The 15,216-nt window shown below is 35.6% G+C and overlaps 1 protein-coding gene across 1 annotated transcript in view; it reads right to left on the reverse strand.

The window, feature by feature from the left end:
• Positions 1 to 15,216, reverse strand: part of NAV3 (neuron navigator 3) — a 552,011-nt gene that overhangs the window by 104,293 nt on the left and 432,502 nt on the right. Inside the window, exons 13-18 of the mRNA XM_007947567.1 lie at positions 13,469 to 13,601; positions 12,331 to 12,601; positions 10,668 to 11,376; positions 7,980 to 8,468; positions 2,611 to 2,652; positions 1,027 to 1,187 (exon numbers count right to left, since the gene is read on the reverse strand). Coding sequence (XP_007945758.1) covers positions 1,027 to 1,187; positions 2,611 to 2,652; positions 7,980 to 8,468; positions 10,668 to 11,376; positions 12,331 to 12,601; positions 13,469 to 13,601 — 1,805 coding nt within the window. The remainder of the gene's footprint in view (positions 1 to 1,026; positions 1,188 to 2,610; positions 2,653 to 7,979; positions 8,469 to 10,667; positions 11,377 to 12,330; positions 12,602 to 13,468; positions 13,602 to 15,216) is intronic.

The raw sequence follows: 15,216 nt of genomic DNA on the forward strand, positions 1-15,216 counted from the left end.
AGTGGCAGGTGGTTTTGAACTGCTGAGTTTTTGGTTAGGAGCTGAGTGCTTAACCAACGCTTTTAAAACATCACCAGGGCTTGTTAAAAGCCCTACTCAGTGTATCTGGAAGAGTTAGAATAGAAAATAAATAGCTTTGATGTCCTTAAAGGGCTTAAGAATGAGATGCTCAAATTATTGAAATAGTGGGATATTCTGTGAATCCATAATAAGAAAGAACATTTTAAGTAAAAAGAGATAGAATTTTTACATTGTAGAAGAAAAACATATCATTTAAAGCATTGTATATATTAAAAGATAACTGGCATGTTTAGACTTCTTTCATTATTTTGTTATTCTTCCCTGTGTTTACTATGATGTTTATGCAAATGATTTTATACAATTGATGCTATGCATAAAAGTAAACTAGTGGCTAAGCTAGTTTATTTTCATTGCATTCATTTAAAAATATTCAGAAAGTATTGTCTTAACAGAAATTCTTAAATGAATTCAAGGGAGAGTTGTAATTTTTTAAAAAGAAGTCAATAGAAGTGATCTTGGATTGAAAGAATCATACTTTTTTCTTCTTCCTAATAATTTCTATTTGTATAAAAAAGTTATCACTTTTATTACAAAACAGGTTAACATTTTAAAGAAAAAACAAAGTAACATTTTACTGGTTTTAAGAGGACTCTGAGATAGAATGAAAGGTTATTGGGCTTGAAGTTTGATGTTCTAGAATCAATTCCTGCCTCTGTCCCTTACTGGTGTTGACACTTGCCAAGTCACATGACCTCTGTGTCTCAGGACACTACTCTATAAAACAATGACAATATTACTTAAGTCAAATAGTTGTCATTAGCACCAATGGTCATAATATTTGGAAATTAGTCTGTAAACAGTAAATGACCATACTAGTAAAATATACTGTTAAGGTGTCATTATCCTCTTTTAATGAATAATTTTTAGGGAGGAATAATTTTTAGGGCTCCTGTGAAGTGGGAGCTGAAAGGAACAAAATGGAATGGATGTTTTAGAATATTTTACCCAAGTTGGAAAAGTGGTATTTTCCTGTTGCAGAGGATGACATGGCAGAAGGGGAGACCAGAGGCGACTGGTTGCCAGTATCCTGCAGCCCTCCAGTAGAATGAGAACGCAACCATTCTTTGCCCTCTTCTTGGTTGGCCTGCCGAGATGACGGGGTATATCTGCAAAACACCACAGCTAAGACACTTAAGAACATTCACAAGGGCAAGGCAATCTCAGGACGGAAAACAATTGAATAGAGCTTACTATTCAGACTGAACAGCATTCTCAAACAGATTGAACCTAATTATAATTGCTTAGTTCTTCCAGATGATTTGACACCATCTGTTTGAATCTCACAGGAAAAAAAAAATAAAGAGTTCTTAAAAAGAAAATTATGCTTCTGTGAGATATGAATTTGAAAATCATAAGCAATGAGCAGACACCCAAGTTAATTGAGGTGAACTCAGAAGCACAGTGCTTGGAAGGATGTGGAAAGGGTGAACAAAGGTTAAAAATGGTGGACAGTGGTAGGCCAGAAGCCAAATGAAGTAGAATCATGGTCACAGAAAGGCATTGGAAATGGAACACAAATTGGCAACTATGAAGAAAATGAAGAAGGAAAAATATCCCTTTGGTTAAAATGGATTAATAAAAAGAGAAGGGAACATATGCCCACTTTATTAGAAAACTAATTTCTGGAACACTATCTTTGGGGACAGAGTAAGTGCCCAGTGTTTGCTACTGCTAACCAATTGGAGAGGAAAGGATTACAGGGAAAAGACCTATTTTGGCCAGTACTCACTGTTTTACCAGAGTAAGTACATTCTTAAAACCAAAGAGCATTAGCTGGTCATGTTCATACAGAGTTACTCCTCTATTAGGAGTTTACTCTATATCCCCTCCACAGATAAAAGCATGCAGCAAAGGATGGTCATGGATGAAAATTTCATTTCCTTTTTTTTAATCACGAAATGAATACTTATTCAGTGATTATTATCTGATACTCGACTAAGAATATTTCAAATTCACTGTTACCCTTGAAAATAGAAATTACCCTAACATTGTTTTGTTTTTGCCAAAAGAATTCTTTAAAAATCATACCTTAATTAGATTGTCTGTCCTCTGATGATGAAAATGTTTTCTTTGATTCAAATTAGAGCATCCTTCAACCTTTCAACATCACTGGCCACATCTGTAGACTATATGGCTTTTGAAATTTTGCAAGCATATGCCTCCAAGATGCAAAAGTTAGGCAAGTTAACTTCATTTTAATTTCCAGGAGTGAGTTTTGTATTCTACCAAAGGTTGCTGCCCAAAGAAATGTAATGTCTGGGACATGTCCTGTGAATTGTCTTATTATTTCCAAATAGTGGTATTTACATTAGGTTTAATTTACTTCGATCATTGGCCCCTACCAGTGTCTCTATCTGAGCACTATCTCACTAATTCTTTAGCGTAGAGAAAGCATTAGGATTTAAAATGGTTTCATCCTCAATGCCAGGTGCTACATGGCAAACAAACAAAGAAAGAGTAAGAGAGACAGCACACAAATTTTACATAACAACAAAGAAATGCAGCAATTGTGCTGAGAGAAATATATACCTTAGTCCCTTTTTGGGTAGTGTATTTCTGTCAAGCTGCATGCTGTTAAAACAAAGAAAACCCCTAAGGACATAATGTAAACAAAACTTCCAAAGTACACATCCAACAAAAATGGTTCTCTCTGAACCACACAAAATAATTTTTTGTAACACATACTTAATGCTTAACTCATTGGAAAAGGCTGAGCCAAGGGTGACCAGATGTTCATTTCTGTAACACATGTGAACTTCTTTCTAAGTCAGTACCATTCAACTATAATTTAGTAACAAGAGCATCAAAAAAAAAAAACCTTTAAATCATATGTTACCATAATTCTGTTCGGATTCTATTTATCTAATGCTTCATGTGACTGACTAGACTTCTGGTTTGATTTCACATGCAGGAAAATCACAGAGGTAACTATGAGATAGACTTTCTCTAGTTAGAATAATAAATTAGTTCTAAGTTAGAACGACAAGTTCCAATGGGTAGAGAAGATGTAATATTTTGTCTTTTAAAATATTTTTAATTAAATTAAGGGCAGATTCTTTTCTCATTTACATAAAAAGAAGAAAAATAATACATAATGGGTGTCAGCTTAAAATTCAATGTTTTGCCATCATTTATTTAAACATTTCAATGTTTAAATATGCCACCTTTTAGAAATTATGAATTTGGTATTAAAAGGGCTATGTTTCTCTATTTTAAGTAATTTTCAATTGTGCATAGGAAAGGATAACAGGATGTGTAAAAGAAAATGAGGGGAGCCTTTCAGAAAAAGCCGTAAATGGTGTCTGTTAACAACTAAATAGGGCTAGTGTAAGAATTTTTGTTATAATCTCTCGTGTATGGATAATTAAGGAATAAAATTCATTTGGATTTGCCAAATTGTAGCTCTCTTCCATTAAAATCTCAAATGATCAAAATTAAATACACAGGAAATGCATAATGGGAATGATATAACATGAATGCAAACACATTGACTTAAACTTATCTCTCAAAATCAAAGCTAAAATGTTTTCTTCTATTTTCACTCCATTATTTAGCACTGCAACAGAAAGCATCCAAAGCCATTATACAACTTTACCTTTATGTACTGGCAATGCCCACATAATTAAAAAATATATTATATAGAAGTCTATTCTTATATTATATCTCAACTATAGAAGTTTTCAGTTATGTGGACAACAGAAAATAGGAAGGAAGGAAGGAAGGAAGAAGGGAGGGAGGAAAGAAAGGAAGACATCACATTGAACAAATAGAGGGACCTCCAGATATGAACTACTTCTTGCTCAAACATTAATACAATCATAGCTGTTTTAAAGATCATCTCTTATGTGTCCACATTTATAAGAGTTTAATGTTGCAGAGAAAATTGAAAATAGGCATTTTTGCCAGTGTTAACCAACTGGTTTTAAAATAACAGGCTTATATGATACTGAGATACTTAATGAAAGAAAAATCAGAAAACAAATTCATTTAAATTGAACCAATTAAAGTCTTAAATATGACCAAATGTGGATAATAATGATTTTATAATGTAGACATTTCCCACAAGCCCTCAAGTCACAAACTATGCCTCCATGGATCCAGCTTGGAGTGAAAGGCCAGTGAAAAGAAGGAAGGAGAGATAGGCACCGCTTGGCTAAAGGAGTGGGAAATCAAGACTGCCAGATTTTCTGACTTGTAAAGACAAGCCACAATTCTGAGTTCTTATGGAACTGCCCAGATGTGTAAAGTTGCTGACCACCACACAATTTTTCAACTGTGATTATACTACAAAAAAAAAAAAAGTGTACTTTTTATGGTCCAATGGCCACCAGTGATCTGGAACAGCTACAGAGAGAAAGCTGTTAAGGAAGGTATGTATATACGTATTTTCTTATTATTTTATTCTCTTAATTAACAGGAATTTGAATGAAAATTAAATTTTCATAAAATATTATTGATTTAATTGCACTAAAACAATCAAACAAAAAACCACTGCCCTTGAGTGGATTCTGACTCACAGCAACCCTGAGGTAATTTTTAAAATTATGTAGACAACAGAGTAGAACTGCCCCAGAGGGTTTCCAAGGCTGAAAGTCTTTCTGGAAGTGAACTGTCACTTCTTTCTCCTGTGGAGTCAGGGTGGTAGGTTCAAACTGCCAGGAGTCCTGGTGACACAGTGGTTAAGCACTTGGCTGCTATTAGATTTCTACAGTGCAAATCTATACTGACTTCTAAAATACAGATCAGATTAGTCGTTGGAACTCACCAGCCCCACTCCACAGGAAAAAGATGTGGCAGTTTGCTACCACAAACATTACAGCCTTGGGAACCTTATGGGGCAATTCTACTCTGTCCTGTAGGTTTGCTACAAGTCATAATCAACTTGATGGCAATGGGTTTAATGTACTAGACTAGAAAAATCAATAAACTATTCTAAAATTTTAGATAAACACGTAAGTCATAACCTTATGTACATCACTATTATATATCTCTAGTTAATTTCCCTTAGATATTTACACTTTAACACACTTTCTCTCAGGTATGACTCTAGTTTCCTTCTTTTTCCCCACATTTTGCTGACTGCTGAGGTATAATTAAGCTGGGATTACAAATGAGATCTAATTGTTTTCTTCAGTAGGTTAAAAATTTTTTTGAATATACTTTAAAAAACATATTAAACTGATATTTCTTGGAATTTTGTTCTCAGGAAAAGATAAATAACAACTTATAATATAAAAAATTGTTTCAATCCAGTTTACTGGAAAGAACTAATTGATAATTGTATCATATACCACAGCTATGAAGATAATTAAAATTCACTCTTTGCAACTAAATAGTCATCAATGTATTTAATTAAGAATCAAGGACAAAATATTAATTTATTCAAAATTATTTTATTTAAAATTAATTTTAGAAAAAAATATATATTAGAACAATATATATTTAAATATTAGAATATTCCTTTTATAAAATTGGTCTGTTTAAAAATCTGAACAATGAAAAAGATCTCCTTAAAGGAAATAAGTAACTGCACAGTTGTTATTAGATTTATATAGTGCAAATCTATACTGACTTCTAAAATACAGATCAGAGTAAGATACTAAAATTGCAGTTAGGTTATATTTATAAGACCCATCAAACTGGCCATCTGTCTTTGATCTGAGGATTGCTTTGTCACAAATAGTTATTTGGCAGTTTTTCCTAAGCCTTTAATGTCTGAATGGCAAAAAAATAAAAAAATAAAAAAAATGGGTTGATGGCCAAAGGACCGATATCCTTTAGAGTTTGGTTATCAGATTATTTGCATTCCTCACATAGTAGTAGACAATCTAGAATACGTTTATTAAAACTATAAATTACTAATAATGTATTTTCAAGGTAATTTAATTTACTTGGACATTCTGAAAATGGCAAGTGAGGATACCCATTTACTATAAAATTGCTAAATGTAGACTCTAAAGAGCTGTAGGAAGCCTAACTTCTTAGATTAAAATAATATTAGTGATAAAACAAGACATACTAGTTTTTACATGTAGTGTCTATAACAGTAGAACCAGAAGGAAAGTGGGGGAGCTCTGGTGGCGTAGTGCCTATGCTGCTAACAAGAAGGCTGACTGCTAACATATCCACCAGCTACTCCTTAGAAGGAAGGTTGAGCAATCTATTTCCATAGTGAAAGTGGGATGCAAATGTCTACATTTTAGTTTGTATCATCCAGCTGTTGTCATATTTCTTTTGGTCCAGTTTTTTTTTTAAGAGTAAAAATGTATTTTGTAATTAATTAATTTGTAGCCCAACATAACAAGTATCAAGCATCAACATTTCAGTTAGTTCTATTTTCTTTTTTTTGTTTAACCAAGAGAAAATCCCATTTGTATAACTTTATACACCTTGCTATGGGCAATAAAAATTAGAGTGGGATTGAACCAACTTGAAGAAACAACATTTCACTCTGTGTTTTGTATTATTTCTCAGGGATCTCTGGTGGTACAATGGTTCAGCGCTTGGCTGCCGACCAAAAAGTCAGTAGTGGTTCAAACCCACCAGCCATTCCACAGGATCATAAAGATTACAACCTTGGAAAACCTATGAGGTACTCTACTTTGTCCCATAGGGTCACTATGACTTTTCTTTCTTTTCTTGTTTTTTTTATTTCACAAAAGTAAGAGAAATGGGTAATCTTAGACTAAGGAACAATTCCTGGTATAATATATAAAGAGGTTAAGTTAGGACTAGGAAAAAGGCTAGAAATCCAGAAGAAAGGAAATAGGTCCCATCACTATCAGACAGAAAACGAGTTTAGGGGAAATCACTGGTGTTTTCAATGGCCACTGTGCTTCCACAAATACCACACTTTAGGTATGTGGCCAAGATAGGTATTTTTTTTTTCCCCCAAGATAGTTTTTGAAAGCTTTTTGTGTGCCAAGAGTCAAATAATATTAAGGTACATCAGGGAGAAAGTGGTAGTTTTGTGACATTTTCCAAGGGGTAAGAGTCAATATCAAACTTTCTTAGAAAATGTTTCTCTTGAGGGAGAATTTAGTCATTTTGCTCAAACTGGTAGGAATATTAAGGTAAGAAATACCTTGTTATATTTTGCACTTTAAATTATTAAAAAAAAAAACAAAAACACAAAAAAACTCATAAAACCAATAGGAAACACCTTGTAATATGATATATTTTCAAGGCAAGTAATGAGAAATGTCACTGGGACTGTAGGTTTACCTAAGAGTTCACGGCTGACAATAGATTTTTATTCCCCATTCTACTAGGATTCCTAGCAATCCATTTGTTATTTTCCCAAAGAAGCACTAATAAAGCAAATTCAACATACCACTCGGGGCATAGTAGTGGAATCTTTTTAACTTTAGTCTTTTAAATGCTTAAATAACTACAGGGAACTTGTGTTGTTCTAAGGAGCTCTAGTGATGTAGTGGGTAAGGCATTTGGCGGCTAGTTCAAACCCATCAGCTGCTCAGTGGGAGAAAGATGAGGCTGTGCACTGTAAAGATTTCAGCCTTGGAAACCCAGTAGGGGTCGCTATGAGTTGGAGTCAACTCGATGGCAGTGGGTTTGGGTTGTGTTGTTCTGGCGCTAAAGTCAAGTCATTAAAATGTCTTGAGAAGACATCACGAAATACATAAATACATGCTTTGAATTTTATTCAAATTGCCTACTGGATATGCATGTATGCACTCATATAAAGAAACTTAATATCCAATCATCTTACACTTTCAATCTTCTGCTAATTTGGTAGTAAGAATAAATAAAAGGCCCAGTCTCATCAAACTTCTATCTCTTTGCATGGTGGCAGACCCACTGAAATCAAGGAGATTTGGAGGGTTAGTCATGGGGAAGGGGAGGATAAGGACTTCATTAATGCCTCCAGGAAATCTCACCTTTCTGAAAGAGTAGATCTCACACTACCCGTTCTCATGAGCAGGCTCTGAACCTCGTGAGTGCCTGTGGTCAGTCCAGACAGGGAGCCATGATGGCTGAGGGGGAGGTCAATGGACTCAGAGCTCGTATGGAGGCTAGTCATGGACTGGTAACTCGGAGTGTCCTTGCTGCCAGCAGAGGAACTGCTCAGATTGGCAGCCCACACGAGACCACCTGATGTGAAAGAGTGAACCGATGCTGGGCTGGAAGCCAACGAGTGACTTAAGCTTATAACATCTGTAGTTAAGTCTGAGGGTTTATTGAAGAGAGGGCTGCTGCTGCCACTTAGCCCACCAGCACTGCCCATGCTGCCCGTACCAGACGATGGAGATTCCAGACTGCCTTGCCGCGCTAATGTGGTACTAGGACTGGGCATTACTGAGGAGGATTTCACACCCTCAGTATTAGGTGCAGAGGCAGATTTGCCACCTGCCTTGGCACCAAACAACCTAAAAGAAAAACAAATAACAACTTCAGTTGTTCCAAGAAACTAATATCCACATTTAATATTTAGGGTTATAGCACACAGAGCCAAGCGTGCTTTGGTGTACTGAGCTACCAAGCACTTCCTGTCTCTATGTTAATAGACTTAATATTAATATTAGCTTGGACTTCTTAATCAAGTGTTGAGAATCTTTCCTATCACCAGAGGGGTAAGTCAGTAGTGGACTGCTACTGGGGAGTAGGGGAAGAGGGCAAAACAGTAGTAAGTCAAACATGAAAATCCCTGACTTTCACAATTTTAAGTGCTCATGAGAATCCTTTTTGCAAATATAATAGTTTGACCACGCTTGCTGTTCCCTATTTACAGAACCATTATAATGAAACAACTTCTACGCTTTCGATATATAGTACTTACGAAGGATTTTTTGTTGTTTTGCTTTTCTTTTATGTTTAATAGTTTATTCAAAATCTAAAGGGATGCACAAGGCAAAGTTAAGGTGATTAATGTTGCATAACTGGTAGCCTGAGTGACTGTCAGGGAGTAGGCGGTTAGACACAGTGTTGGACACTGCTGGTAACATGTCAGTTTGCCATATCCCCTAGAAAAGACCAACAGGTTTAGGTCAGTTGCCAGTGGTACGTAACTGAATATTTATAAAATAGAGTTGGTGCTACAGTTATATGTTGGAGTTTAGTTCAGAAAACATTTTAGTTTTGTAAGTGAAGCAAATGATATAGTTGAACTTATGTAAATATGGAAATAAAGTGATATGAAGTAATGGCACAATGATTACTATTTAAGTTTCAATGAAATCCATATTTCCTATAGTGAAATATTTTATGACGAATATGAGAAATTGTTTCATAGGTAATGGGCCACAGGAGGGCACTGTTCACTTTAAATTTAAGCAACAGGAATATTTATGCTCACTCCAAGCCATTATTTATTTTTTCCAATGAGAACCAATATTTCTAAAACCTCATTCTTCTGAATTAATATTTCTACTGAGGACTATAATCTCTAGATTGTTCAATCATGTATCCAAGATGGCTTGAAATGTAAAGGTAAATGTTTCAAGCCCCTTTATTTCCAAGCTATCAAAGTTTTTGGTTTAGTCATTAGAATAAGAACAGACATTAAAAGATCTTTAATATAATGGATGATAAATCATATTCCATTGTTTTAAAGATGAAGAAACAGTCCCACAGAGGTTTAACAAATTTTCTCAAATCTTTATCCGTTTTCCTGTCACTTAAAACACACTGGTATTTAAAAACAGGGATCTCTAGAGCAGAACTAGACATAGTCAATACCAAAGACAGTCCCAGTGTAGAAACCAAGTTGTATTGTGTACCTCAGTTATGGTTTAGAAAGCTGATAGCAAGGTAGACCACTCTAGTTTTTAATCCTGTACTAAATATCTGAATATTTTTAAATTCTGCTAATCATATCATATTGTTATATTATTTATTATAAATATCAAGATATGACACTGTTTTAAAATTCTCTCAATCATACCATGCTTTGATTTTCTTTACTATGGCAAAATATAAACTCACTGCCTTCGAGTCAAAGCCGACCCACAGCAACCCCTCCTTGGGTTTCTGAGGCATATCTCTACAGAAGTAGATTGCCTCCTTCTGAGGAGTGGCTGGTAGGTTTGAACCACCAGCATTCTGGTTAGCTCTCAAATGCCTTAGGCACTATGCTACCAGAGCTGCATGTCAAAATATAGTACTATACAAAAATATTCAGTATAACCTGTTACAAGAAATACTTCTCTTACATTCATGATCATCAACTCATTGATAGCTAGCAAGATAATGAATATTGGAAATGAATCCTAATAGTTATAAAGACCCATTTTGCTTTGTTTGTTAATTATGGAAGTGAGGGATGGGACTCGATGGAAATTACACGTTATTACTTTATCACTACCTCTGGATATTGTTATCTGCTTTTAAGTCTCTATGCTGTTTGTGTTACAAAAATCACTATGATAGTGCAAACAGGATGTCTGGACATTTCTTAAAATGAGCACCAATTTTTTGTTAACTATTTACATGATCAGCTTCTTAGAACTCACTGCACTTCAGAAACTAAATACAATAAAACTAAATAAAAATTAAATTATATCCATCTGTCTATGTTAGAATATATGTATCCTTTTATATTTTCCCAGTGCCATCTCACGCATCCTTACCTTCTAAATGTAGGTGAGGCAATATCAGGATACTTGGATCCTGGCTGCCTGAGGCCTTGTGTCCCACAGGCACTAGCAGATGTAGGGCTGGATTTGGGGGAACCTGACAAAGAAACACTCTCTGAATCAGAGACTGCTACTTTTTCCTTTTCCTTGTCTGTCTGATTGACAGTGACAGGACTGGAGCGCCCTGATCCAATCTTGGTTGGCTCTCTGAGTTTCGAGGTGGTGGCACCAGCCGATTTGCTGCTGACGTTGGAATCAATACTGCTGGTACTGGATCTGTGGCCACCTCGGCCAGGAATGCCACTGGTGCTGGATTTCGAAGGGCGGGGCAAGCTGCGATACTGCAGCGTGGTCTTGGAGTTTACGTGCAGCACAACATCGTCTTGATTCTGTGAACCATCCAAACTGGTTTTTCTCCCTGCATTTGATTTCCCACCAATGGCAGCAGACTTGGGAATTTTACCCAGTGTTGCAGAGCCACTCGTGATGGTTGCTCCGCTGGCAGTGATCATAGTAGATGACCCTACTCCACTTGGTTTCTTAAATCCAAAAGATCCAGTGGCAGTAGATCTTCCAATGCCTGAGGGTGGCTTTTTCCCCTCATCTCCACTGCTTTTCCCTGCATCTGAAGGAGACCTTTGTAGAGATGATCCTTTCAAGGGAGTTTTCCCTTTCTCAGAAGCTTTGGCATCATCAGTTTTCCCTAATTAATGATAAATACACAAATATAGGTATCTGTACATTTTAATACCATAATACTTTGTTAAATAATGTATAAAATGTGAATGCTTCTTTTTACTACCTCAGTTCATAAATGTTCATTGTTTTGGATCTAAACAGGCATTCACTCTAATATACTGAGAAAACTGAGTGCAAATCTACAGAATTATAGATGGCAGAGGAAATGCTATGAAAGATAAAGGAGATAAAACACTTTTTTTTTTCTTTGCTATGTAGTAATGTCTTGTATCTTGCAACTCTTTCTTTATAAAGATAGCACCTAATTATATAAAGCTAAGTGCTAGAAAGAGAATTCATTTGAATTCCTGTGAGATGATTATATTTGGGGTACCATATTAGATCAGTACTTCAGGTGGCACTATTTAAAACTAGATACTATTTAAAAAGCAGTTAGTGAGAGCATCTTCAAAAAAAGAAAAAGATAGTACCATTTCGCAGAATTATCTCCTTCTCTTTTTTTATAAAGCCTAATTCACAAACAAGACTGAATCTCCAATATCTCAATCCTTTAAATTAGGGGAAGTGTTTTGAAACACTTTGTAGTAAAACTCTGGAATCCTTGACAAAAAAAAAAAAAAAAAAAAAAAATTCCAAGCTTTTACAAGGAAGGCAGAATGAATGCAATATTATTTACTAAGTAGTCTTATTTTACTTCCACATGACTAGAAATGACCATAGCAAAATGTGAAGACATGCAGCAGCCCTAAATCAGGAGGGTGCTCTCTACGAAGGATGCCTAGATTGTTATGTTCATGTGGGCTTTTATGAGCATGTGCATAAATTTTAGATAGGAAAAAAATCTTTACATGGACAAGAATCTCATTAAAAAGGGAGAAATTATTAAACAGAACAAAGGCTGAATGAAAACAAGAAATTAAAACACTTTCACATAACAGCTGCCAAACCACAAGCCTACCAGGGGTCTTGAGTGCACTTGTTCCAGTTTTCTGCCTGGGTGGTGTTCCTCCTTGGGCAGACATGCCCCTTCTCCAAGAACCTGACTGTGAAACCGACAGGGAGGTTTTCTGCCCGGCCTTTTCAGGGTCTTCAGGAAGCCCCGAGGAAACCCCCTTCCACTTGCCACCAGCATCCCCATGGCTGTCAAGGTCCTCTTCCAATTTTTTCAGCTCTTCAATACTATCCCAGGTCTCATCGGTTGCAGAACGTTTTTCTGAGTCTGTCTTCAGCTACATAGAAAATATTACAGGAAAACTTTATGTAGAAGAATCTATGAAGTGAGAATTAAGGCACTGGAATAAACTTTCAGATAACTGGTAAAGAAGAAGCATAGCTTTATATTTCAAAACAATTCTAAAAATTGCTCTATTTTTACTTAAGTTTCATTAATTCTAGTCACTGAATTCTCACTTGTACATAATAGAGGATGTCAGAATAAATATATACAGAAAACCCTAATTAAATGCTTCAGAGATGAATGGATTTTCTACATGAGGCAAAATAAAAATTATTTAATATCCATTCTTTACTTACCACTCATAAGAGATCCAGTCCTTCCTTTCAGAGATCAATAAAAAAATTAATCAAGAACTATGCAAAATTAGACTATTAAGATGTTTATTAGATTTTGTTAACAACCCTATTATGAGAGACATGGTTGTTCTGGGTAATAATGTAATCAATAAAAAATACCTGATTTAGATGATTCAAAATAGCCTCAGGTGCATATTGTACCCTAGTCTCTAGGGAAAACTAGGATAAAGATATTTTAGGGGTAGGGGAATCAAAGGGAGTCCTGCCTCATCCATTGTATACAATTATTTCAGGTTAAAGTATCACACTATATTTTAAACTTGTTGATTAGTTAGGAGCCATGTAGTAGGCTCAGAGTCATAGAGACTCTACGTGCAATAGAATGAAATTTCACCTGGTTATGTGTCATTCTCATAGTCATTGCTATGTTTCAGCCCATTGTTGAAGCCACTGTGTTAATCCATTTCTTTGGGGCGGGGGGAGTGTCTTCCTCTTTTAAACTAATAAAATTTGAGAAAAAAAATTGGCAGTAGTACTAGAAAAAGAAATAAGGCAATACTTACCTGAGTATTCTTTCTGGAAGGGACGGTGATGTTGGAATAAGAGCTAACTGAGGACGTGGTGTTCAGGTCATCGGTGCTGATGTTATCGAGGGTGTCACTGAGACCACTGCTCACAGAACTGCTGTCATCCCAGCTAAAGGCAAGATAAGGAGCCACAATTACACACAGGATACACAATGCAAGTCACCTACATTCCCCTACAACATTTACCATGAATTTGAAAGACTGTTTTGATTCACTTTCCAGTTTTGGGAAAGCAAATTTATAATAATTGAATGTAGACCTTAAACTAATCATATCTGATATTTCAAAAGAATCAGCATCTAGAGTAACTCTGTATTCTGAAGAAATGTTTGTTGGAATGAATGAAAGCACTACTACAAATATCACATGGTATCAGGGTAGAATAACATTATAGCTGACTTTTTATTTTTATTTTCCTGAAAAAGTAATCAGAAATCACAACACATATAAGAATTTATCCTTTGTTCTAAAAGCATAAAACCTTTCAGTCAAGAAACAGAAAGCCATGCTTTCTTCTTACTTCAATTTTAGTAACTATTTCCAATCATTCTTGAATATTGATATTCATTCGATCATATTATCCCTCTTGCCACTCCTTGTAATTTCTTCTCTGTTTGACAATACATTGCATTCTACTATCTGGCTTTCCTGCCTTTTACCCTTGCTGGTACAACTCCATCAGCAAAACCTGGGTCAATGATTCAAAACTCATATCTGACCATATCACTCCCCAGCTTAACACTCTTAAAAGACTCACTTTGCCAAAGCAGTAGAGTCCAAAATGGAACACACCTGCTCTACAGGGTGAAGAAGGCTATTCACTGCAGTGTAAGTTCTGAAATTCTGCATGTATTTGTGTTTGATTTAGAGAAGAACAAAGAAAGATTTATCAATATTCATGTGCAGGCTAACTTAGGTACCCTCACTTAATGCACTAGGTGATACAGACATAAATGAAGTAAGCAGTGTCCTCTGAAGGACAGGAAGCTTCGTGATGTGAAGGTGTGCATGCTGGATCTCTCATTTATTTACTGGATCTCAGCCTATTGTGATGGATTGCACCTTACCTGTGTTCTGTAAAATGAATTCATGCACACTGAATACAGATATTAGGTAGGCAAAAGTTAAGCCTCACAACATGGACAACTGGCTTAAAAACACACCCCTGTTAATAACCCACATCCTGAAGAAACGATTAATAATGAGAGCATAAGCAAACCACAAAGGAATGATAGTATTCCTGCTCTTGTATATGTACTTCATGAGTCACATCATAAATTCAAAATAATAATGATGGATTCAAATCACATATGAAATCACCTAAAAATGTAATCATCAAGAAAAAAGTTTGAAATTTGATTTATTGGGAGCTCTGGTAGTGTAGTGCCTAAAGCACTTGACTGTTAACCAGAAGGCTGGCATTTCAAACCCACCAGCCACTCATTGGAAGGAAGGTTGGGCAATCTACTTCCATAGTGATACCACCTCAGAAACCCAAGGAGGGGTCACTATGAGTTGGGTCCGACTCGATGGCAAATAACAACAACAATATGCTAATGATGACCCCTCCCTAGGTGTATATAGTTCTTTGGGATATTAGCTATGGATAGTATAAAGACATTTATAAATCAGATTATTATCCATAATAATTGCCTTTTTAATGAGACCAAAAGGGTATTCTGTACCATTGTAACAAATATCTTTCAGTTGTAGCTTCTGAAATT

The sequence above is a fragment of the Orycteropus afer genome, unplaced genomic scaffold, assembly GCF_000298275.1.
Source record: "Orycteropus afer afer isolate SDZICR_OR568_19922 unplaced genomic scaffold, OryAfe1.0 scaffold00190, whole genome shotgun sequence".
NCBI lineage: Eukaryota > Metazoa > Chordata > Mammalia > Tubulidentata > Orycteropodidae > Orycteropus > Orycteropus afer.